The sequence below is a fragment of the Corvus cornix genome, chromosome 7 (genome assembly GCF_000738735.6).
Source record: "Corvus cornix cornix isolate S_Up_H32 chromosome 7, ASM73873v5, whole genome shotgun sequence".
NCBI classification, from domain to species: domain Eukaryota; kingdom Metazoa; phylum Chordata; class Aves; order Passeriformes; family Corvidae; genus Corvus; species Corvus cornix.
Genome location: NC_046337.1, coordinates 27,412,105 through 27,436,573, shown reverse-complemented (window position 1 = coordinate 27,436,573; position 24,469 = coordinate 27,412,105). Strand labels below are relative to the sequence as shown.

At 38.6% G+C, this 24,469-nt stretch overlaps 1 protein-coding gene across 3 annotated transcripts; it reads right to left on the bottom strand.

The window, feature by feature from the left end:
• Nucleotides 1-914: 914 nt before the first annotated feature.
• On the bottom strand, nucleotides 915-24,460 carry TRAK2 (trafficking kinesin protein 2). 3 transcript variants are annotated; one of them, XM_039555583.1, is made up of 18 exons: nucleotides 24,103-24,460; nucleotides 18,377-18,501; nucleotides 18,181-18,289; nucleotides 17,017-17,211; nucleotides 13,358-13,411; nucleotides 12,507-12,577; nucleotides 11,738-11,857; nucleotides 10,343-10,552; nucleotides 8,553-8,631; nucleotides 6,758-6,888; nucleotides 6,524-6,598; nucleotides 5,766-5,903; nucleotides 4,917-4,996; nucleotides 3,995-4,198; nucleotides 3,561-3,859; nucleotides 2,955-3,230; nucleotides 2,220-2,319; nucleotides 915-1,686 (listed from the first exon to the last, which is right to left on the bottom strand). In XM_039555583.1, the coding sequence occupies exons 3-18, from the start codon at nucleotides 18,215-18,217 to the stop codon at nucleotides 1,008-1,010; spliced, it is 2,748 nt and encodes a 915-aa protein (XP_039411517.1). In that variant the 5' UTR covers nucleotides 18,218-18,289; nucleotides 18,377-18,501; nucleotides 24,103-24,460; the 3' UTR covers nucleotides 915-1,007. The 3 variants fall into 3 exon arrangements, with proteins under 3 accessions (XP_039411517.1, XP_039411518.1, XP_039411519.1); XM_039555584.1 differs by lacking the exon at nucleotides 13,358-13,411; XM_039555585.1 differs by lacking the exon at nucleotides 13,358-13,411 and having other exon boundaries at nucleotides 11,738-11,854.
• Between the last annotated feature and the right edge of the window lie 9 nt (nucleotides 24,461-24,469).

Here is a 24,469-nt window from a genome sequence, read left to right as displayed (position 1 = left end):
GCATAAAGTTTACTGGAGATCTCTCAAATACACAAAACGTCTACTTGGCAAGACAAGAGGCAGTTTTCTGAACTTCCAACACTTTCCTTGAAGTAAATGCTCTCCACTTAGGTCTTTAAAAAGGAACCCTGAATCAAGCACCTAGGGTTTATTTCCCTTTGCAATGGTGAAATGTGCCCGAGATATTTGTGTGTGTATGTGTGTGTGCACAAAAATATCCTCATTTAAATAGAAGCACACTGCAATTTGGAAAGATTTCTTAACTTCAAGTTTTCACCCCAATACACACTTTCCTGCTTCTTAATTCTTATTCATTGCACATTTCTCTGTGTAGTTCGTTCAGAAGCTCTGGAAAGAAATTTACTTCTCTTAATACCTCACTAACACCACTACACTCTTTCAAAATATAAATCCTGTGTTTGTAAACTGAAGTATTACTTTCTTACACAGAGCTAAAGGTTCTCTCCCCCGCTTCTCAAAGTGAGGAGGAGTGCAAAAGAGCGCAGTTTCTGAAATGGAAAATTAAAGAATAAAAAAAAATCCAAGTCTTCATATTTCTTTGCTACAGAATGGAACTTGGGCTGCTAATGCTGGTCAGACTGACTGTTATTTTAATATTATATTTAAATGACGTAGCCTGACTGCAAACAACTAGTAAATACTATGGGTGTATGGTGGAAAAAACCAGAATACCTATACATACAGGGTAAAGGGTTAAAACACTGAAAATGTCTACAATAGTCTTCACTTCTGATTAAGTTAAGACAGATGCTGAAGGGGGTCTTGAAATTAAGCTTTGGTTTTACCTTTCTATCTCCCACAAAAACCTTCTTCCTCAAACCCAAGCAATGTTCCTTTGCTCCTTGGTCCCAACACTTGTCTCTCCCACATTTTAACATGCACATGCCTTCTCCAACTCTTCTGTAACACATCTAACAATGCCTGTACTGGATGTTCATCCCTCAAATTATTTACTGTGCTCCAAGTCAAAACACCTTTCAGGCCACTTAGTCTTCCTTTAGTATATCCATTTTTGATGACTGTGTGCAAACTGGAGCTCCCAGTGCTCCAATCATGGCTGGAAGACTCTGGTTTCTTCTCAGTCCTGCCATTAAGCTGCTACCTGCATTTAAAAACCCAGCTGAGTCCTGCCTCTGCAAGCTAACCTCTGGCCCCTGATTCTTCCCATGGTCCTGTGTTTCAGGGGGCTTGATCACCCTGGCAATGCCCAGCCTCTTCAGTCTGTCCACGAGGTTCATCTTCAGCTGGCCTACGTCCGGGACATTACGGGAGGGCTTTAGGCCATACATTTCTTGCAAGAACGTTTCTGCTGGTCGAGAAGCCAGGAAATTTTCTGAGTGATGCACTCGAGGCTCAAACAGTGGAGGGGAAGGACAAGGTGAATGCGAAGGAGAATTTGGTGGAGTAGAAGGAATGGGAAGAGTTCGAGGGGGCTGTAGCAAAGGCAGTTTTTCTAATATGGGACTGTCGTAAACCTTGGCAGAGATGCCTCGTTCTTGCAAAAGTTTAGCCAGGCTGCTTGTGCTGCTGAAAGTAGTAGTTGAGTCTCTTCTGTTAGTGAGAAATTCTCCAATACTTAGTCTGTAAGGAATGGCTGGAGTGCTCATTACTGGGTTTCCAGTACTGCTGCCAGTATTTCCCAATAAAAATGGAGCACCCACGGAGCTGAAATAAAATAAAAATGAAATAGAGAATATGCACACATTAGACATTTTTATACCTGCTCTGCATTTGCCTTTTAGTATACAGAAGACTCAAGAAAAACTAAACTATTGCTATAAGCTATGACAGTTTCAGCTTCAGTAGACTCAGAATTACTGTTCTGCAAAGTACCAATGAATTTACCTTCTGTGATCACCTATACTCAATTAGATAGCATACTGATGTCCAGTTAGTTTTAAAAAAATCTTAAAATAGAATCAGAAAATAATCACAAAATCTTTTTTTCCACAATAGATATATGATACAAGGCATCTGCTATTTAAGAGTTAAAATTTGCTTCAAGTTACCTTAACCTGTTTTAACTCTCACTCCAGAGAATTCCAAGCTTCCCTTTGTAATTACAACTATTTTTATTAATAACATTCTACATGTTGCCTAACTGCCTTAGTATTTTTTAAAACTGGTCCATATATCAAAAGCCAGAAAGAAGGTTTAATCCTATGCAGCAACATTTAGGATGGCAGCAGTCCTCATACCTGGGAGTAACTTGAGTGACATCAGATGGGTGAAGGATCCTACAGGTAGTGAAGGTGAACGTGGAATTTGTTGAAGATAGACACTTCCCTGGATTTGAGGCTGAAATGTGAAGAATTTACATCCATTGAGGGTAAAAATAAAGACATACAAAAACGAAAGATAAATAAATACAAAAAAAAAATAAAGACAAACAAAAACTTTTGAATCAAAGTTTAAGACTGTTATTATCACTGATAATTATTTTGAGTCCATTTTTTTGAAGTAAAGAACAAAGACAGCAAAACCAGCATTATCACACTATTAAAAAATAAAAAATCCCCTAAGGTATATCACCGTGTCCCGCAGCCATAGGGAGGAGGAGAGAGGATCCAGCAGGCAGGAATTGCGCAGCAAGATTGATTTATTTAATTATTTTACAAACTATTTTATAGACTTTTTTCTTCATAGTTTAATTGGACAAAGGATCAGCCACCCCTTGGGTGGCTAAAATCCTAAAACATCCATTGTCAAAATATTTTTCTACTGTACCATAAACAAGACTTTTCAAGGCTGCGGGTGTTTGGTTGTTTACATAACTGCTACCTCTTCTGTGAGAGAGAAAAGTCTCTCACGGACTTAGAAAATAGCAAGAAAATCCTTGCTAGCAGCATTTTTGTATCCACATCACAAAGTCAAATACTTTCCATAGAGGAAAGGACACTGCTAAATAGAATCACACTAACCATGCATCTTACCGGTGAGTGGTACTGATGCTGAAGTAATAGGGGGCAGGAAAATGCCTGCCACTGGCTTTGCCAATGTACATTTCTCCTCTGGGAAGGATTGTTGTGCTTGAAATGTTATACCTCCTTCACCCTCTTCCTCATCATCTTCCTCCAGGTCAGAGATGTGGTGCACAGTGTCATCAGACAGAGGGGTAAAGCCTTTAGTAACAACACCTGGTCTTGGGTCAAGAATGGTGCCTAGGTTGGGTCGAGCAAGCTGCTGCCAATGAAAAAGGGTCTGAGATCCTGGTGTGACGAAAGAGAAGAGATTCAGAGAGCCATTACCTACCACTGTATCAAGTTACAAGAATTCATGAGCAAAGCAACTGCAGCTGGCTGGTACCCACACTGTGATCCACACATCCACTGGATGGCAATGCCAAGAAGCAGCCTAACTCTTAGCACCCTCTAAGAAAGCCAACTAGAAAGTGATGCTGACAAGCTCGCTGGCATGGAACCTACCAAATACTACCGCCTCCTGTTACTACACATCGTACCTAGCTATACACACAATGATTTAGCTGGCAAATCTAAAAGCCTTTTTTGCTAATGAGAGAAGGAAGATCATCCTCTTACCTTCAATGGGTTTGACAATTTGCAACTTCTCTGGTAGGAGGACACGGAGATTACTAGAGCTGGAAGAGAGATCCGTGAATTCTGAGTTTGTACTTGGGGAAAAAGAGCTTTCTGTTGGTGTACTGAAGCCACTAGCCTCTTCTTTCTGCTCAGCCAGTAAATGCATTTTTCGGTCCCACTCCTCCTCGAAGAACTGCTTCTCACTCAGGTAGTTCTGACGACGGAGGGAGAGCCTGTGCAGAGCTGTGACCAGGTCATTGTCTCCAGGGGTTCCCGGCTGGCCAGGACTGTGAGCATCTCTGTGAAAAATAACAAATAATAACAGATACTAAGACCATTTAATTAACTATATCTCTCTTACACAGCAGAAGTCCAGTCTGGATTTCGTTTTGAATCAGTTCTTCTCAGAAGAAGGTAACAGGCTGTGCTCCTACTTCAAATTCTTCTCAGAGCTGCTCCCCAGAGTCATCTGTGTGTGGCTTTCCAAGTGGTGCAGTCCAGACTGGAAGGGCTTTGCTGTCATAACAGCACTTGAGCGATTAGATCCAGGGATTGGCAACGGGGCAGGAAAGGAAGGGGAGCGGCCACGAATGATATTGGCAACCTTGACAGTGTCAAACACTCGTTTCTGTTGACCCCTGCGGAAAAGACAAACAAACAAATGTGGTTTTCAGAAGCAAAAAAGATAAAGTCAAGAAAAATCTCTGAAAAACAAACTTTGAAAAGTCTGCGGAGACCTTACTAAATAGATGTTCAGAAAAATGTGATTGCCTAAGACACTCATGTCTTCAGGAGAACTACTCTATTAAGTATCAGAATTACCACTTCTTTACCTGAAAGACCTGAATCTCTACTGATAACTGCTTTAGACTATTCAGAAGTGCATATTTTATTTATTTAATTTGTATATGCTTAAAGAAACATATATTTAGTTTATTACTTCTTGCTCAGAATTATGAGATCCAGGAACAGGTCTTTGGGGTTTTGAAAATTGTTATGAGTCTTTCAGCTATAATGTCATTTGTCCAGCAATTTTTCTATAAGCATTAAAGGGGATAAAACTAGTCCTGTGCATCAGAGAATTTGGATCAAAAAATCTCACAAATTAAAGAACAAAATAACATCCTTCAAAAAATTCCCACCTTCTTCACAGAATCAAATAAGCATAGCAGGTTTCAAAATTGAAAAGATTACCAAATACTACAAACCTTTTTTTATTTACAATTAAAACATTACAGAGGGAATATATGCATTTATAGAGTTCCAGAAATCAGTTTCACCTCAATATATTTTCACCTCAATAATACAAGTCTATGGACAAATATCAAAACAGCACATAGAGATCTGAAAACATACTTTTGCTTGGAGAGAACAGATTCATCACCCTGACTCAATTCCTTCCGCATTGTCCCCTCAATTTCTGCTGCAAGGGAATCCTACAGAAAAATGGAAACCATAAGAGTTGACAAGTTAGATTCAAGTCTTTCTTCTACCAATTTTAGCAGAAAATATCTGTAAAAGTAACTTTTAACATCCTGCATTTGTTTGCCCAGTATCAGTATGCTTTGGACAAACCCTTTGGCCTCCATAGGAAGGGCACATGGGACAGTTTTCCACCATAACTACAGCCATGTGCAACCAGCGTGGGTTCATTTTTCATTAGCAACATCTGCTTTAAATTTGTATTTCTTTATGTACTCTGTATGTTGGTTGCTTCAGTTAAGCTACAATTTTAAGAGCACTTCTTACAAGGCCAAGCACATACACAAGTGATTCTGTACACACAGAGCAACCAACCAAAACCTGATGAATTCCCAGATATTTTGAGTATGTGAGATGCTGTGTTTCTTAAAGAAACACTGTCGAGTCATAAAATTCACACCAACATCACACAATACACTAGCACAACTGAGCATAAGCTGTAGAACGTGCCAATTCCCTGATTAAAACAGAAAAGGCATATAAAAAGGAAAAATAATTGCAGTGTCACAACATGTCAAGTGAACAGTTAGTTTCCTAACTAATTTCCTAAGTTTCTCACAAGTGTACACATTGAAGAATTGAAAAACCAACAGATCAGCTCCTTTGCCTACTACAAAGTAGTTCTGGCTGCAGCTCCTGCAAAGGCCATTGTGCTCCTAGAGCTGCACACTGCCACAGCTGCATGTGCCAGCTGGTGTGTGCCACTCTAGAGGCGTTTGTTACCACAGGAAATGCTCCACGCGACTGCGGGTGGCAGAGACAAGCGACAGAGCTGGCTCTGCTGCGCAGCAACTTCACTTCTTCCTGGGACTCGTGCAACATCCCCAGACACTCTGCATTCCGATCTTGCAACTCATGGAGCTGAAAGGGAAGAGAGGCCATCACATGATCTTTTCAGAGAGAAGACAGAGTGAAACTGAATGAACTCCTACAGTAACGTGTAATGGCTGATTCAACAGTGTAAGATTCCTTCAACTACAGGGCACATGCCCACAGCTGGAATGGGCAACAGTCTGCACAGCACCTGTAGCGGTTTTAGTGACAAAACCTGACGATTTGAAAGAGGAAAAAGTATGACAAAATTCAAAGGAAAATACATTGAAAACCTGCAAATACACTGACTACTGATGCAAAAGAAGCAAAAAAAGAGAACTGTCTTAAAATCTAATGAGCCACAGTACTGTTGATATAATCAGTAATATTCACACTAAAGCAGGCTTTTTCTCCTAACTACTAAGAATAGTAAGACCTCCCTATTTGAAACATGCTCCTTGCCTTTCATACTCCTGTGAACTACAAAAATATTTGTGTAGGCTAAAGTAATTATTCTTTTTCTCCAATCATATGACTTCAAACACAATGAAAGATTAAAAATCCTACATAATTAAAAAGCAGTAGTTCCCATTCTTTCTCTGTTTTCTTTCTCCTGTATTCTATCCCAAACATTTATCTAAATGTATATACATAGAAGCCATAAGTACCTCTGCTGTCAGTTGTCTCTGAGCATCTTTGGAGGCTTGTAAGTGAAGTTTCAGCTCCTCCTTCTCAATCACATTCTGAAAGCACAAAAAGGTGCTCATCATTTTCTCAGCTGACTTCCCCAAGAGATTGATCCCCTGCCAGACTTTCCTGGAACAGCCACGCTCTTGCAGTGCAACCCCCTGGCTTGTACAGACACCTGCACAGACATGGGCACTTTATCAGCATTCCCTTACTTCTTTGACTTTATGTTGAAGATCAACAATCTGGGACAAAAGGGATGAGATCTCTTCCTGGTAGCGAATCACCTCCTCACTCTTCTCTGACAACTCCTCTGTTATCCTGGAAATCTCAGCATTTGTTTGCCCTACAAAACACAAAAGGAACTTAGTTGAGACCTTCTCCCATTACACAAAAAATAACCCCAAACCAAACATAAACCGCAGAAAGGATGAGTGAAAGTCAACAACAATCTGCAAAATGACCAATACTCTTAGGAAATAAATTCATAATACATAAAAGTAGGTGCCTTAGAACATCCATAAGGAAAAGATTAACAGTGGGGAGGAGGAGGAAGAAGAGTTAACTTCAAATGCACGTGCAACATATTAAGAACTAAGCTTGCAGAATCTGAAATACGTATCACCAGTATGTGAAATGACTACAATAAAACTATTTCAAATGACATAATGGCTCATGACCAAGGTCAGACTTGGAATATGCTAGAAAAGTCTGGTTCTGAATTAATCTTGTTATTAACTACTATTGTAAGGAAAGGCATTTTGTCAAACCTTGTCAAGTGTACCATACACTCTTGATCCTGGTCATTATCTATCCCCCAAAGATTCACTGAATACAATTTCCTGTTTCTTTTTTTTTCTTTTAGCAAGCACTTCACGAAGTGAGAGGACAAAACAACTCAAAGAGCTGAAATATTTTTATGCAGTTACCCTTGTTTGTACACTTGCCATGAAAGCATTGCAAAGTCGTAAGAAAGTCTGATCAACCTTGCATAAAGGTCACACTACAACTTTAGTGCTTGTTGTACCTCACACATTTACTGCAGAACAAGGCCCTGTTTATGGGCCTGTGAGCATTTAAGCTCAGTCAGATACCTTTTCCTGAAAATGCAAATTTTAAAGCTGTAGGCAACACAGCTCTAGGAGAAGATTCTTTCTGGGAGTCTAAATTACCTAGCATGCCTACACGTGCTGTAGAATTGAATAAAAAAGTGAACTCACAGACATTCTCACTGAAGGAAAATAGGAGAGCATATTTGAACTAACTCCTATTTGCAAAACATGCATATTTTCTCAGCGGGATCAGAGTAAATTAACCAACTAAGTATCAACTCATAGTACTTTATGGTCATCTGTAACAAGAAAAATAAAGCAGCAATCCAGTCTTCTTTATGGTGGTTGTATAGAAAAAAATAATCTTAAATACAATTTAAGGTTATTATGTACAAAGGAAGTAGTACACATCAAATGACTACAGATAAAAAAGTATTGTTCTTTATTGTTTCAGAATACTTAGCATGCATTTATGTAAGAGTAGCTGCAATTCTTTGCAAATAAGCAGTCCCCAAAGCAAATACAAACAACTCCTCTAGACAAATTAAGCCGCTTGCTAATTTAAATGCTTTGCTTCATAACATGTATTTTAAAACTAACGTGTTCATAGTTAAAAGTCTATACACCAATACATTTCAGTGTCAAGTGTGCTGAATACACAAGAAGAATACTTTGTTGATTTTCTAGTGTCTGCAGGCTTCAGTTTAGGAAGCTCATGGACATCATCTTTTGTGTTCGTTTTCCCCTTCTAAGCACGACACACAGAGCTGAATTTGAATGCCAGAGTGAAACTTGATGAAATACAGAAACAACCTTACACTTGGGCAAAGGGCAAGACTTCAATGATTGGCATAAATTATTGAAGCTCGTTTTTGGATTCAGGGTTAACTAAGAAGGTGCAGGGACTAGGTATTTCACCTACCATTCTGCTATTGCAAAATACAGCCTGGATACTCACGAAGTTCTTTGACACAGTCATTGACCAGCTGCTGTTCCTTCTCTTCATATGTAATGGTTTCTGACTTCAGGTGGCAAGCCTTCAAGAAAATTATTTGTTTATCAATAACAATTTCAGCTTATCTATAATGCTATGAATTTTTATTTCTAAAATTCTTGCAACTGAAGAATCTCCCCTCTCTCTTTAAAAACTCTATGCAACTGTGTTTTCCACCATAACCTGTTTCCCAGAATTTTACAGGTGCCTCGAGTGAAAGATACACAGACACATGAACAAAGCCTGATCTCTTGGCTCTAATCAAAAATTGTTGCAAAAAGATGTAACTTGGTAGGGAAAGTGAACCAAGACAGAAATCAGAAATAAGCAATTAAATTTGCTTCAAAAAACTTTAAATAAAAAAAATCTTGAAAACTGACTGCTGTTAGCCAGCTCTCTTATGGCACTGAAAAGCTCTTGGTAGAACAGCTTTTCTCCATATTTCCAACTAGCCTATTTAGAATAAATTTTCTGGGTCAGAGACTGAGTATCACAACATACCTAAACAATATGAAGCACTCTAGATTCCTACTTCCCTTTTGATTGTGAGGATGATAACATTAAATTTAGCACAGACAAGTCTTCTATACTCAGGACTGTTTGCCAGTAAGAGACTCACACTGTAAAACTCAGCAAATGGTTTTAAAGATTATCCCAGCAAACAGTGGTACATTTACACAAGTGCAGGCAAGTACACTTCTTTACACAGTGCTGCCAAATGAAAATAAATAAAAAAGTAAATAGAGGCTCATTGTAATTGAGGCTATGTCAAGTCACTGAAGGTTATGTTATATCACAGAATGATTAACCTCTGGCTGGTCTGTAAACCTGTGCAATCATATACAGGCTTAGGAGCAAAATAAAGGCAATCTGATCTTCTCTTTCTTATCCTACAGCACTACTAACATATCCATTTGGTCTTGGTTTTGGAGACAAAACAAGGGCAGAAGTGTATTTTGTTGACATTAAAGGAATCTAGTCTGGTACTGGTGTAACAAACATATTGGGAAAGGCTCACATAGAAAAAATCAAACCACCACACACACACACAAAATAAAACCCCCTCATGTTTCTTACAAACAACACCCCTTTTTCTTAAAGGCAACAGAAGAACTCAGTTTTAAACAATGTCCTATTTTACGAGTTTCACTCTTCACTACCAAAGAAAAGACACTGCATCTGTAGACTCCAATTCTTGGAACTTTTGCTGTTGGTTCCATTTTATAGCCACTTTTTGTTTGGCCATTTAGTATCTATCCTCTATTGGCACAGTGCCTGTATTCAAGTTTTACACACACAAGAGATCAGTCAAAATAGAGAAACTAATCACATAGTCAAAACTGTGTCTTTAAAATAATTTAAATGGAAGCATATTAACCCTTAAATATCTTCTGAAAAAACAATGGCAACAGAATGGAATTCCCCAAATACTCCTGCAGTCAGATTTATATCAAAACAAACTGTATAAGCTTGAGGGCCTGATGTGTCCAAGTACTTTTGCTGAGTGCTTACGTATGTTCCCATGTTTTTTCATGTATCACAATTGCACTGAGAACGAACTACTAGCGAACTCCGGAGACAACGAGGAATGAAGGAAACAGAAGGATGTGGGCACGGAGGGAAAGTGCTTGGGAATGATTTGTATACACTGACACAAAATAGCCATGTGCTTCAAGAGAAACTCTGATGCTGGATTTTGAGCACCCTGGTTCATTCCATACCCAGCACATACAGCACAGCCCATCGGTCTGTACCTTGGATCGCAGAGCCAGGTTTTCCTCCTCCAGCTCTCGGAGTTTATCCTGCAGGACATCCAGCTGCAATGGATCATGGGAGACATTGAAAGACTCGTTGAAACGCAGTGGTGTGGAACAGCTGGAATCTGTCTCACTCTCCTCAGAAGCGATGGAAACAATACGAAGCAGGTCATCCTTCTTTGACAGTTCATGCTGCAGCTGGTTAACCTAGGACAAGTGAAGATCACCACCACGTGAAAAACACTTCAGATACACAATATCATAGTGTATTATTTATGCAGTGTCTAGAACATCATTGCTCCAGTCTAAAATGAGATTTAAGAAGAGTTCACACCTCTATTTTACAGGAAGTTTGTAAGATCATAATTTTACCAGTGCAAGTGAGACTGAAAATTCAAGACACCACAAAAATGAACAACAGAACCTACTTTTTAAATAGTTTACTGCAAAATCATTTTCCAGCTGCCTTGATACATGATTTCATTTTAACATGCTAGCTATAATTTTGATTATGACCATTACTCTGAACTGCTGAGTTCTGGGAGAAAAGGACTGAGAGACAGCTATTTACATGTATAGAGTGGTACCCTCCAGTCTGCACATTACATGTATCGTTGGACAACTAAAAACAAAAGAAGAGACAGATCTCATTTAGATAAATTCTGTTTTGCCTATCTACAATTTTATATGAATACCTAAGTTTATGCTGCCCTACAGCTGATTATGAGTACATCTTTGTTACCAGCATACTGTTTTATACAACAGCTGAATCCATTTCACTGTAGCTTACACTACATCTGTTGACCACAGTGTTATTTGTCAACTATTTAATTCCTTTTTTAAGAAAGAAAAAAAAAGAAAAGGTTAGATCAAGAATTTGTGCTTACAGGAAGAGACAAAGTGAAGATCTTGATCAGAATTCACTTTTCATTACATTTTATTTATAAATTTGTTTACTCTTAGTGTAAGTACCCCATTAACCAGCTCATTTTCTGTTTCCTCACCTGTGAGGTTGTTATGTAGCAGCTCATGTCAGATACCAATCTCTTATTTTGACTCATACTAGTCCATTCTTAATTTAACAGTGGGAAATCAGACTGATGGTCTGATATACCTAATGATGTCTAACATTCTCATAATTTCTCGTAATTACAGTATGTAGTCTTCATGTTCAATTCCTGGACTGCAAGAAGTGACTGGACGATGATTAGGAGAATGACATCTAAGCAAACTTCTGCAGTCTGAAAGCACCAATCACCCCTTTCACAATGAAATAACATATTTCTATTAATCCTCCTACCACCATCATAAATGGAAAAAAAAAAAGAGAGAAAAAAATGGGAAAAAAACCCCTTAAATAAAGTAAAAAAAGAAAGAAAAGCGACCACTTACTCTGTCTAGAGTTTGTCCTAACTGTTCTTCCAGTGATTCATTCTGTTCCATCAACAGATGGTTTCGCTTAAGGAGGGCTTGTCCAATTCGCGCTGCCAGCTCCAGGTCCCGATCTTTCTGCTCCCAAAACGAGAAAAAATGCTTCCTTTTGATCATAGAAGGTTTAAATTCAGAGCTTTAGATTCTCCTAGATATTGCTCAATGCATCACCACTCTGAGATCCCCCTTCATTCTCAAGTGGATCAACATCGTTAGAAAATTATTAATGCCTCATCACTTGGATCCAGAACACATCCATAACTGTGTTTTTTGATATTGCATACTCTCTTCCACAGCCATTTGCAATAACAAGAGGAGAGGAAAGCACCAAACCTGGGGACAGTTTTGGGTTTTGTGCTGAGTACAAAGGGTTCTGTTGAATCACACACACACAAAAAACCCCACATTTACTTAGGCCTGTGGTCTTTCCAGTGACACTTTCTCCAGAACAGACTGCTCAGCTTGAACAGTGGTGAAGGCATAGAAGCAGAGGAGCAACAGGAAATCAGAAGAGTGTCTTTCCTATACTCACTGGCTTCATGGGTGCCCACAGTTTAGTTAAATTTTGTTTCTGAGGTGGTGCAAGCAAATGGGCAGCTTCTCATTACCCGTTTGTTTGATAAGCAGCTCTTGAAGATAACTGAATCAAAATGTTCAGCAGCTGAATAAAACCCTCCCTCAAATGCACTTCCTCAACTGTATTAACACAGCATGACAGAGACAAGCATACCTCAGCTAACAGACGTTTCACCATGTCAGCTTCACTGTAGTCTTTCTGTTCTGCATTATCTGTGCCAAGAACTGAAGAGAGACAAACATGCTTATTGAAGGAAAGACAAGAAGATGGTGGGAAGGGGAGAGCTAAACTCAGAGGGTGCTGTTTATATACAAATACAGTACTTGGTTGATGAAGCTAGCAGAGGCTATGCAAATGCATCTTCAACTTCAGAAATGTGAAACAATACTCATTTGGGAGACTGATAAATGAGGTATTTAACATTTACACCTTTCAGCAACATTAACTAAGACTTGAGGTGCTCACACATCCTTCAAATTTAGAAAAAGGAGAAAAATCTCCTAAGAGCAACTTTCTGAATACAGCTAAGCAGTTGAAACATCCAGGCTGCTGAGGAGAGGAGGAAGAGTATATTGGAGCACATCCAAATATAGTTGAATACATACTTTAACCCTGAAGCAAAATTCCCACTAGGCTGTGTGACAGCTATACACAGGAAGAATAGAGACCCTAGAGACTAGTCATGGAAATGCATTTATTAAGGGCTTGACCATCTTGGAAACAATTAAGAAGAAATGAGATAATGTATGTTTGCATTTTTGACGTAGCAGTAAATGCTACCTTACTGATTAAGTAACTCCAATGTTTGAAGAGTCTGTAAAACTATTAAAAAAACTGAGAAACAGTAGGATTTGAAAAACAGGACTGAGTGAGGAATTAAGCAAAGCATGAAGAATTTGTGACAAGTCTGAACAAAACGCAGTGCTAAAACTGCAAAGCACTGGTCTGCTCTAGTTCATGTCCTGAGAAAGAGGAGATGGTACTAACAAAGGCATCTTAATTACCTTGTGCAAATTTGTGAGATCCATCCAAGGAGGAGGAAGGAAGTTCAATAAGAGCTAGAGTGACAGATAATGAAAGATATGGGGGAAAAAGAGAACAAAGAGGAGAAAGAATTAAAATGTAAGGAAATAGGTGACTTTGCCATGCATCTACCACAACCAAAAAATAAATGCATGTGCAAACATACTTTTTTCACTATTAAAACTTTCTTAGGCCTTTTAGAAAACCATTTAAATATTTCCTTCAGGAGCAGAATTACACATTTCTCTGTCAGGTGATGAATGTTTGTACTTGTCCAAGCTCAACAGCAATTTGCTATTCTTGCTTTATGAAGTCAGGATCATTAAAGTGAAGAAGGCAGCAATATAAATTTAAAAATTACAGAAGTATCTGCTTCAGCTGAAGGTTTATGTTAACCTGTTTTGAAACTAATTCCATCATCACTGAACTGCAAAATGAGATTACTGTGGATTTGATCTCAAGATCTCCTTCACTCGTTTACCTTGTTTAAATCTGATTCTTACTCTGAATACCCAGTGGTATTGATTATCAGTTCTTTTCTTTGTTTGTTTCGCTGAGGACTGCACACATAGCTATGAGATAGCATGCACTTCAGCTTTGCACTTCACTGACTTTATTTACATATGTTATATAAGCTGTCTATATCCTTTACATACATAATGTCTACAATTAACCTTTTAAAGCGTAACACTGCAGCTATGCTAAAATCAAAACCAAGTCACATTTTAGTAACAAAAGAAAGTTTTGTATAATCTTGAAAGACAGGAGAACAGGAAGAACAACACAGAAGGAAAACTTTTACTGTTTCTCTAAAAGCTTAAAAGAAAAATATATTAAAGTAACAAACCAAATGCTTTTCATCAAAAAGATCAGTAGGCATAAAAACCCAGCACATGCTGTTTAAGCATATAGGAGCTTTGAACTTACAGCACTGTCATTTACTAATTGTATTTCTAAGCAGGGAAAAAATAGAAACTCTCCACTAAATTTAAAATACATATCTATCAGTAACATGCATTTGGAGGACAATTTTACTGTACTGCTTGGTTACTGATACGGGTTGCTGAGAGGGGACTCCAAACTCATCTAGCTTATCAGTATTTGGAAAATTCACTGCACATACATAACTAAGGTACAGCCATTACAGGCAGAATATTATAGCCAGCTCTCCTGTGATAATTGATCCTAGCAGGTGATTTCAAGTTTCAAGTTTCTATCCAGCACCTTTAATAAAAATTTACACTAATTCCATACAAGGTTACTCAGGCAGGTAAGTTCCTAACATCAAGAGCAATTATCTTTACTCTGATAAATAAAATCACAGAACCAACAGCTTCAAAACTTAGCTCTATATAAATTTAGTTATTTTCTTCCAGTACAGGATCAAAACTATACACCGTTTGTTATAATTCTCTCCTGAGAACATATGCATGTGCAATACTCACCTTGCCAAGTGAAAGTTGCAAGCAACTCTTCATTTTGGTTAAAATTCTTATTGTGTTGTGCCATGACCCTTAATTCACACATATAAAGTAGTTCCAAAGAGTGATCTTTTGTAATTCAGGGCTTCTTAGGCTAGCACAGTTGAAGCAGAAAATATTCTTCCACCTCACTGGAAACACTGCCAGTGTGAACCCAACTGGTCATGGGACAGACCTTCTTATAGGTAGCAGCAGCAGCCATAAAAACAGGAGGAGCTCAAGTGCAATAACTGTTGCGTTGTTTTGGGCTTTTTCTCAACTATAAATTCACTCAAACCATATATTAAGCACTCTCTCTTGGAAAAAGTTATAAAAATGTTTCCATACATATATAGGGGGAGGAAGATACACAGCTAAAACCCCATCTTACACTTCATGTCACATTTATTCCCAATTCCAGGCAACAGAAAGATTAAAATTTCACCTACCAAGCTATTCAACAATAATTGTAACTAGAAATTGATTTATATCTGTATTTGTCTGGGACCTTCCCAGTATGTCCCCATGGGTTACTAGTCTCAAAAAAGCTACTACGATGACAAGTGTAACCGATGTCTGAACAATTTCTAGGAGAAACATAAACCATATTTATCTTGAGTTTATATGACTGGGCAGTTACAAAAGTGTTCTTAAATGATAGAAGAATTCATTTTATATGTTATGCCTAACAGCTATATTTTAATTCAATTTCAGTCATTGTTACAAGAAAACATTTATAGCTTAAAAAACTGCTTTAAAAACTCCTACAAGCAGTTTACTGTTTTCACAAGACACCTTCCATATTTGAAAAGAACCTCCCTCTGGGAGAAATAAGAAGACAGCACTTTCTGCAGTACCTTGACAGCCAAATAATACACAACAAGCTTCATGAAAACTTCGTTGATAAAACCCCTCCCTCTCCCTGCAGGTTGAAAATGCAAGCTCATGCTGACTGAAGGTCCTTCGGAGCCCTGTGCTTTGTCACACAGGTGAGGTGCCGAGCAGAGATCTCCAGCAGAGCCACGTTTCATGTCAAGCTCCATCTATCTCGGCTAGACTCTGATCCCACCTCTTTATAATTAACACTTGGAGGCAAGTACACACCCCACCAACTACACAACCGCTTCCAGTGAACTACAAAAGTATTCACTCGACTATAAAATCATTTATGCTTGCAATTTTATTATCAGAAACAGACTGAGCAATAAACATTAAGCGGCTTTCCAATTACTTTCCACAGTTAAAAACAGTTCAAAGCCTGCAAGTTCAGTTTATAACAAGATCACTCTAAATTGTTGAGTACTGCATTCTTGGGAAGCAATGTTTCAGTCTTTCTTACTCCTTTGCTATGCACCCTCAGAAAGCTTAAACTACAAACAATGATACAAAAAACCCTTTTAGAGGTGGCGTGTACAAGGAAGAGGTAATCATTACAGACTGTATATAAATAACAAGTTTCCTCTTCTATGTGGTTTGTTCCAATAGTTCCAATAAATGGAGGAAACAGGACTTCTCCATTTCTCTGAAGTGATTCCAATGCATTCACATGAAAACACTTAGAAACTACAGGCAAGTAGGTGTTCAGTTCTATTGGCAACTTTCTATACGTTTGCTTTTCAACATATTAAAGGTTTCTTCATGTGACTGAAGCTGTCCATTTTCTTCTTTATCATTTGATAGGTTTAAGAGTAAGTTACTTAGTATTTTCAGAACTGGAAGGCAGTGATCAACACTGATCTAGTACCTGCCTATCTGCTATTCATTCCTTTTCTATCTCCAGAAGAAACCACTGACAGCACCTCACAAACAACACTGACACAAAACATCAGGGTAACATCACCAAATCCACCACAGCATTAACATTCCTGAAAACAACAGTTGCTGCACACTCATACCTTTCATATTACATCTCTTCTAGCACAATTCTAGGTTCCTGCCTCTGTTTCACTATCACATGTTCCTACTCTTACTTCAGTGTGTAATCTGATGATCAGGCAGTCATGAGACATCCTAAATCAGCCATTAGAATTGCAGTCCTGAACTACAAGCACTTCTCCTGAATATCAGCCTTTTCTTCCACCTGTCCAAAGTTTCCCAGATTTGACCATTTCCTAATATTAATATTAACTTTGTACCTACAGTTTTATCTTCAATATTTCGGAAAAAAAATACCGACTCACTCATGTAACGGAAGGACTCCTCCTCACGAGCTGGAGAAGCCATCTCCGGCAGACGGCCATGGCAAGCCTTGGGCTGAATCCAGCCTGGATTTTCATACAGGTACAGAGAGTCTGCTCGTAACTTGTAATCTGGCAACTGTTCTTCCAGCATGCTCACCAACTCCACCTCAGGAATGTCCTCACTGGAGCAGCCATCTGAAAGAGAATAAATGCCAGTAATAGTACATTATTAAATATATGTAAAATTTGATAGTGTTGCTACAGTACTATACATTTTATGTACTATAAAATACTTAATAAATCTTTGGCAGATTTGAAAATAATTATTCTGTATCAGACAAAATACCAGAATTCTTACTGAATCAACACTTGATTTACACTGCAATACTTGTAATTTCCTCATCCCCAGCTGACCCCACAACTTCCTGAAAAGCTGGTATGCTCTGTGTATAATGTAAGTAATGAGTTTCAATTTCCATCTTTTCCTCTTCATTGAGCTAAACACAAACCAACATTTTACTAGCTTTTGATTTCCTACAGTTCCTTTGACTTTATCATAGTTGTTACACTTCCCCTTTTCTAAAGGAAACTCACATTTTTCTTGTTCTTCTGTTTTATGCATTGGTTTGATAATGAACATAGATGTAAACAATCTTAAAGTAAGTAAAACCAACTGAATACTGCTTTGAAATAAGGGAACAAATATAAAACTCCATTATCATCCTTACAGAATCACACTTTGAGAAACATGATATTAAAACCCCTGCAATCGAAGTTTACCTCTTTCTGTGTTGTGGGGTGTGTGTGTCCCTTAATCTCTTCACAATTATTGCAAAAAAAAGAGAAACATTAATACTAAATTGCTCAAATATTAAAGGTATGCAGTGATTATCTTTGCAACATTTCCACTCAATATGAAGACTACCTGCAATATCTTTCAATGGAATAAACACCGATGTTGACTATTGACAATGAGAATTTTACAAACAGTATTTTACAGTGCACACTGTCTTTACAAGTGAGTTACATGGACTCACTGTTTTTGTTCCTCTACAATATCACATAAGCAATACAAAGAATGTGAGATGTAAGGTTGTCTTCAGGTTGGTGCTTAATATCATGTTAGACACATTCAGGACTTGTAATAGTAATTCTTCAACTTACCACAGATGCTCTCCAGGCCCCTGGGATCCAAACTCATGAGTCCTTCCTTCACAGTTCACTTCCTTGGAAAGAGCATTCTGTAATCAAGCTGGGCACCATTCCTCCATTGCTTTGGGAAAAAGATGGCTTTGGTTTAGAGACAGAGTAAGTGAGAGCCATCAAGCCACAGAGACTCACAAATCTGGCATCAACTCACTTCTGTAGGCTGGTTCATATTCCAGATCTACTGCCATCTTAGGACATGCCTATTTCATCTGGGCTACTACTGATCAGTAGAAGTATTTCACTTAAGCTTCACCAGCTTCTCAGCTCACCCATCACCTAAAGATAAAACAAAGAGAATACCAAAGTTTAACAGATTTCACTCTTTCAACGGAGACAGGTAAATTGGTGTGACTTTGTCTCTTTCAGTCTGAATTTCCCCTCTGCACTATAATTAACTTTAAAGAAAAAAAGAGGCAAACACTTTATTTCCAGTTTACACAGTACATATGAAAGGTAGCATTTAAATATGTTTTCTCCCTGCAGACATAACATCTCACCCTTAAGCATGGACTTTGTCAAATATCTCTTTGTCTGTACTATTCCGCTTCTTTCATATAATATTTAGAGTATTCAGGTCATTCACTGAAATGAGGCACTTCCTTTTTATGCTAATGGACAGCAGCTCCAACTAACAGAGATTTTCTTCAGGCCACTACATTTATTTAAAGTCATGGATTCTAAAGGCAGGATTTCAAAAACATTACCCTTAACATTTCTATTGTTAAAAATTTAAGTTTTATACAACTGTTTGCTTTAGTCTCTTTTCCTTTTGGAGGCTCTTAATTAAAAACTGGACCTATCAGAAATTTCCTTTGTGGATCATTATAAAATCTGTGTTTTCTCTTCAGCGGGGACTCATTGTGGTAAACCAGAAACTACAATGACTAATTCAGATAAGCTATCAGAACAGTTTAATAAAGTAAAAATACTGCTTTTCCTTTGCCAAGACTGATTAATCACCTTCCATATAAAACAGTAGTTCTAGATGACAGAAAGATATAAAACTAAAAAGAAAACAAGTCTCCTTGTCCCTCCTCTGGCATTCAGTTAACATAAAATTCTCTTAAAATCTTGCATTAATTTAAAATTTGCTCTTAACAGTTTTCCCAAGATCTCCAATCATCAAGTACAACAATCAGAGGTTTGTTTTGCTGTCTGTAGCAACCTCTCATTTGACAAGATCAAAATGGACAGCGCAGGAGCTTTTTAAAGCAAGCCTGGAGCCTGCCAGTTCATCTGCTTGTACACTTTGGCAGGAGATCAAAAAAAAACTTTCTTCAATTAAGGTCTGCTCATACTTGTAAGTAGTATCTTCTTGTTTTGTCATTTATTTCTTTATGTATGTACTCTGCTTATCAGTTGTAATTCCTATCCATATTAAACACTTAATAAAAAAGAAAAGAGATTTGAGAAACACTTTCTATCTGAATGTATAGATGCTTCTAGCACTTCTTAAATTTTTTTTCTAGATCCTGTTTTTTAAATGGATTGCTGAAAAGCATGAACTATACATACCCCCTTCTCTAAAAAAATGAAATACAGCAGAATAAAAGACATTTAAGAAGATTGCTGTAGATCCACACATGCAAATGACTTCATTTTGTAATAAAAAGAGTCACTATACAGCTAGATAAAGTTCAGCAGCATAGGACAGTTTCTTCACAACTCTAACTCAATCTTTTTCCTTTGAGTTTTAAAAATGTAAAACTGAATGCTGCTGCTTCTCAAGATTGGTTTTAATCTCTCTTCTAAGTGCAGAGCAGAAACACTATTTGTTGCAGGTCAATCTCAGTTCAGCCAAAGAGGGGGGAAAAAAAAAAGGACCAAAGTGATTTGGCTAAATGTTTTCTAGAGCACCAGGCCAACACCAAGCTATTGAATTGAAAGGGCAAACTCTTTGCAAAACCTTTGAGAAGTTTACTAGATAAGCAAACACCATAAAAGTTAATGCTTGCACTTCCAATGCTCCTCACAGCTTCAGTCTCCTGTACCGTGGTGCACCTTCTGTAGAAATTCAAGCACTGGGCAGTACCACCCTGAAAGTGACTCCATGACCCTTCTACCCTGCAGCTATAAACTATTTCCTAACTGCAGATTCCTTCTGCAAGCCACAACTATAATTAAACACATTTAATTAAAACCCATAAAATTTACAACAACCCTTTAAATATATGACCATGCTATAAAAAGATGGACTAGAAATTAAGATTGTTAAGTCGTGCAGAAAGACATGTCCAAAAGAGAAGCCAGAAAACTTTCCCAGGTATTGATTTTAATCTTTATTTATAAAGAGTATTTCCACTGTCAGTTTACTATATTATACATTCTACTCTGATTTACATCTTATTAGTTTTGTCCCCCTACTCCCTCATAGGCCCATTTCCCATTGATGTTTGTGTCTTTTATAGGTTAACTGAACATGGAAAAAAACAACGGAAATTCAAATATTGGAGAACAACCCATATGCAGGGGTGGTGCTCTCAGGAGGCTTTCTTCAAGGAAGGGTCAGGAGAGATGGAAATATCAGACAACATTTTATATACATACAAACATACCTACCCTACCAATCTCAGTCTTAGTATTTCTTTACTTTCTAGGTTAAATTTTACTCCCCAGTGAGTGTCTAACATTTCAGCTATCATTTGGCTCCAAACAGTAAGCTAAAACCTGAGGTACATACATAGAGCACACTTCTTATAGAACTGGGAACTATTCCTGCATCTTGTCTATCTGCCCTAGAGAATCCAAGCTGCTCTAAAGAGATTTCATAACTTTTTCCTTTAGTGAGTCAGAAGACCCTAGTAAAGATTAACTTGAAAAAGCAATACTGACTAGAGTCTTAGAGAAAGATAAAAAAGTTATAAAGTATAAAAAATTGTTCTTGTCTTTGTAACTACCACTTGGGTGCTGAAAGAGTTGGGGCACCTCAAGATAGACTGTAACTGTGAAGACATTCTACCACTAGAGAACTCTAATTCAAATCTGAATTATGAGAAAGGTAAGGGAATTGCTTTACAACTGGAAACCACAGAAAAATGTACGTGTTATTTCTTTGTGCTCAAAAAGTTAAAAATGTATGCAAAATACTGGCATCTGTATTGACAATATCCAAACTTAAATATAAATATGCTGTTATTCCTGCTGTTTTCCATTTGTTGAGAGCAGCTGACTCCTCACAAGCACTTGGAAAGACTAAACTAGGTCTCCTCCTCTGTACAATTCCCGGATGCAAGACACCAGGCCACAAGTAACACAAACAAAATTTTGACAACAAAGAAGATCCTAACTTGATTAAGAGACAAGACAACATCCATTTTCCAAAAGCAAGCCAAGTAAATGAGTGCATTATTCTGGGATACCAAATTTTACTGCTATGTAAGTATGCAATTTAAAAAATTATATCAAGTCATTAACACAATACTTTTTCCATTACTAAAACTGGAATGCTGTCAAGCCAGCTAATAACAATCAACATATTCTGCATTTCAAGGTTAATGAAACAGTTCTATTCTTATAGCAAACATGACCACACTGAATTGCTGCCAAAACATTCCTGGGACTAGTGCTCAGAAGCAGAGGCCAAATCCTTCAACACCATCCAGTAGGAGATGAAGGACAAAGGATTATCTACTGAAAAACAAATCTATGTGAACACAAACTTTGCCTATCACAATTAACATTTGCTGTGTGCCTAACACCTGTTATTTCAGGCAATACTATCCCTACAGAAACCTACTTAGTGCTTGCACTTCTCTCATGTAAGGAAAAAAATATTGTAAAAGAGTATGCCAATACAATGCTAAAAACAACTGTAATAATCATAAAGAAACCTGCAACAGACCTTCAATCATAAATAGAATGGTATAAGAAAGAAACTCTAAGAAAACAAAAATAACCCCCCCCCAATCTTTTGGATTGTTTTTATTTTGGGAGGGGGGTAAGGCTTCAGAGGGGACGCTGAAGAACACTTCTTGGAGAATGATGAATCACCAGCGGATCATGAAGCTGGCCACAACATTCCCTCATCCTACAGTTACACCAAGCCAGGCTCACACTCATATTCTCCTAAGTGGCAACACTACCTGTTAAGTACATGCATATATGCTTTATGTACATGTATACATGCATACTGTTGAATACCACAGCTTGATAGTTAAAATTTATTTAAATCCTACATATTTAGAGGTTGTCGATATCACCCTTAGTACACAATCTAAAAACAGCAAATGCCTAACTGAAGTCTAACTTAATCTGAAACTATGAGTGCTACCTACATTAAAGATACACACAGTTTTATTAATTCCTAAACCTTTTCTGTAAATGTATAGTCAAAACATTAGTATCTGTATACATCTTTTCTCACAAGTTTTCTTTTTTCAGAAGAAATTACATACATACGTAGTAATGTTATGATCTCAGAGGAATCAAGAACTATTGTGAATTGCCTATTTGTTAGTTAAAATAAAAAATACTGTAAGTGCTCTTGTGGTGTTCTGCTAATGCCTCATTCTGCTGAGATCTCTGCAAATATTTCATTATAAAGGTTGTAATCGGCTTCTTTTAAAACTCAAGCTTGTTTTCTGTAAAGTATACTTGAAGGGAACTTCAATAACATTTAACTGAAATCACTAACACTTTCAGTTGATGCATGGCTGAATTCACCCAAAAAAGTAGTTTCAGTTCCTTGATCTATACCCCAGCCAGTGCTCAGCATTTTAAGTTATAATTCTGTATTTATTAGAATTAATCAAACTGATCAATATGACTCAGTCACCAGAGTATCACTAGCAATCGAACCAGATAAAAGGATGTCTTCTTTTTTGTAGCCATCTCTGTGAAAATGCTCTGCTTGTGTCTTCTTGGAAAACTAATCAACAAATCATGATTATCATTCCTGAAAGACAGCACTCCTACTGGACAATATAATTCTGGAAGCCCACTATTAGAGGCAAATCACCACCAGGAAAGTCTGTGGTTTTCCAACGCTCTTTAAAGTACATTTTCAGATACTCGTAACAGAAATTCGATAAATTGATACAGCTCTAAAAATCACACTACCACTACAGAGTTGAAAAATTTCAGGTATTGGAAAATATTTTTTTTTAAATTTAGCTTCAGTGTCAGAAGTGTAATTAAAAAGAAGTCTGCCTATTTTTACTAAGAACTACATCTTTTGAAAGAAAACAAGTACCTGAAAACAAACCTAAAATTGACCGTGGCCTTGTAATGTTGCTTTAAGTTATTTATTAGAATATAAAATATCTGCATCAAACTGTCACAATCAGCCAACCGTAACTGCGAAACGTAACCAAGAAATAGGCACCTATGCAACAGCTGAAGATTGCATTAAAAAATAAAAATACGAGCATGCCACATCACATACATTTCTCCACTAGCATGGTCGACAGAGTAAATGACATTTACTGACAGATATTCGTACTCTAGTTTAACCAGCTGATAAAAATGTAACAATGTGATTAAGAAGTTGATAAAAGCCAAGATTTCCTTATCCTCCATACGCAAGCAGGACAACAACTAAGATGCCACCGAGGGCTGCATCCTGCTGGCGGTGACATGACCCTCCAGAGAGCCGCTCGGTGACGGGCACCCCGAGCCGCTGAAGGTCACCCTAGCCACCGCCTGCGGGCACTGCCGCCCCCGCTAACACTGAATGGACGGAGCTCAGCACTACGTTACATGACAGCATCACCACCGCCAAAAGACTCCTGTCAGCTGCCAACCCAGACAGGCGCCGGAACTCCTTCTCCGCCCGGGACCGCGGGGCCAGCCCCGGACGCCGCCTCACGCTCAGGCCCCGCGCTCCCACCCCAACCAGCCGCAGGGAAGCCGCCGCACGCCCGGCGCGGCCCGCCGTACCTTCCAGCCCGGGTGGTGCCGCGGCTCGGCGGGGAACGGCCCCGGGGGCGAGAGGAGGGAGGGTTAACCCCTGAAGGGGTGGGAGGCACAGATCGCGCCGCTCGTCCGTGAGGCGACAGCAGCGCCGGGCCGGCGCCGAGTGCTCGCTTACCCGCCCCACGCTGCGCTCCCTCCGGCGCCGTTCCTTCCCGCCGCAGCCCCGCATGCAACACAGCAGCGACTGAGGAAGGGCGCCGATGGCTTCCGCTCGGCTCCCGCCCAGAACTACAGCCCCCGGCGGGCCGCCGCCAGTGACGAGCCCCACAATGCGCCGGGCCGCGAGGTGCGGGCAGCCCGCGCCGCTGGGCTCGGCGGGGCCGGGAGCGGG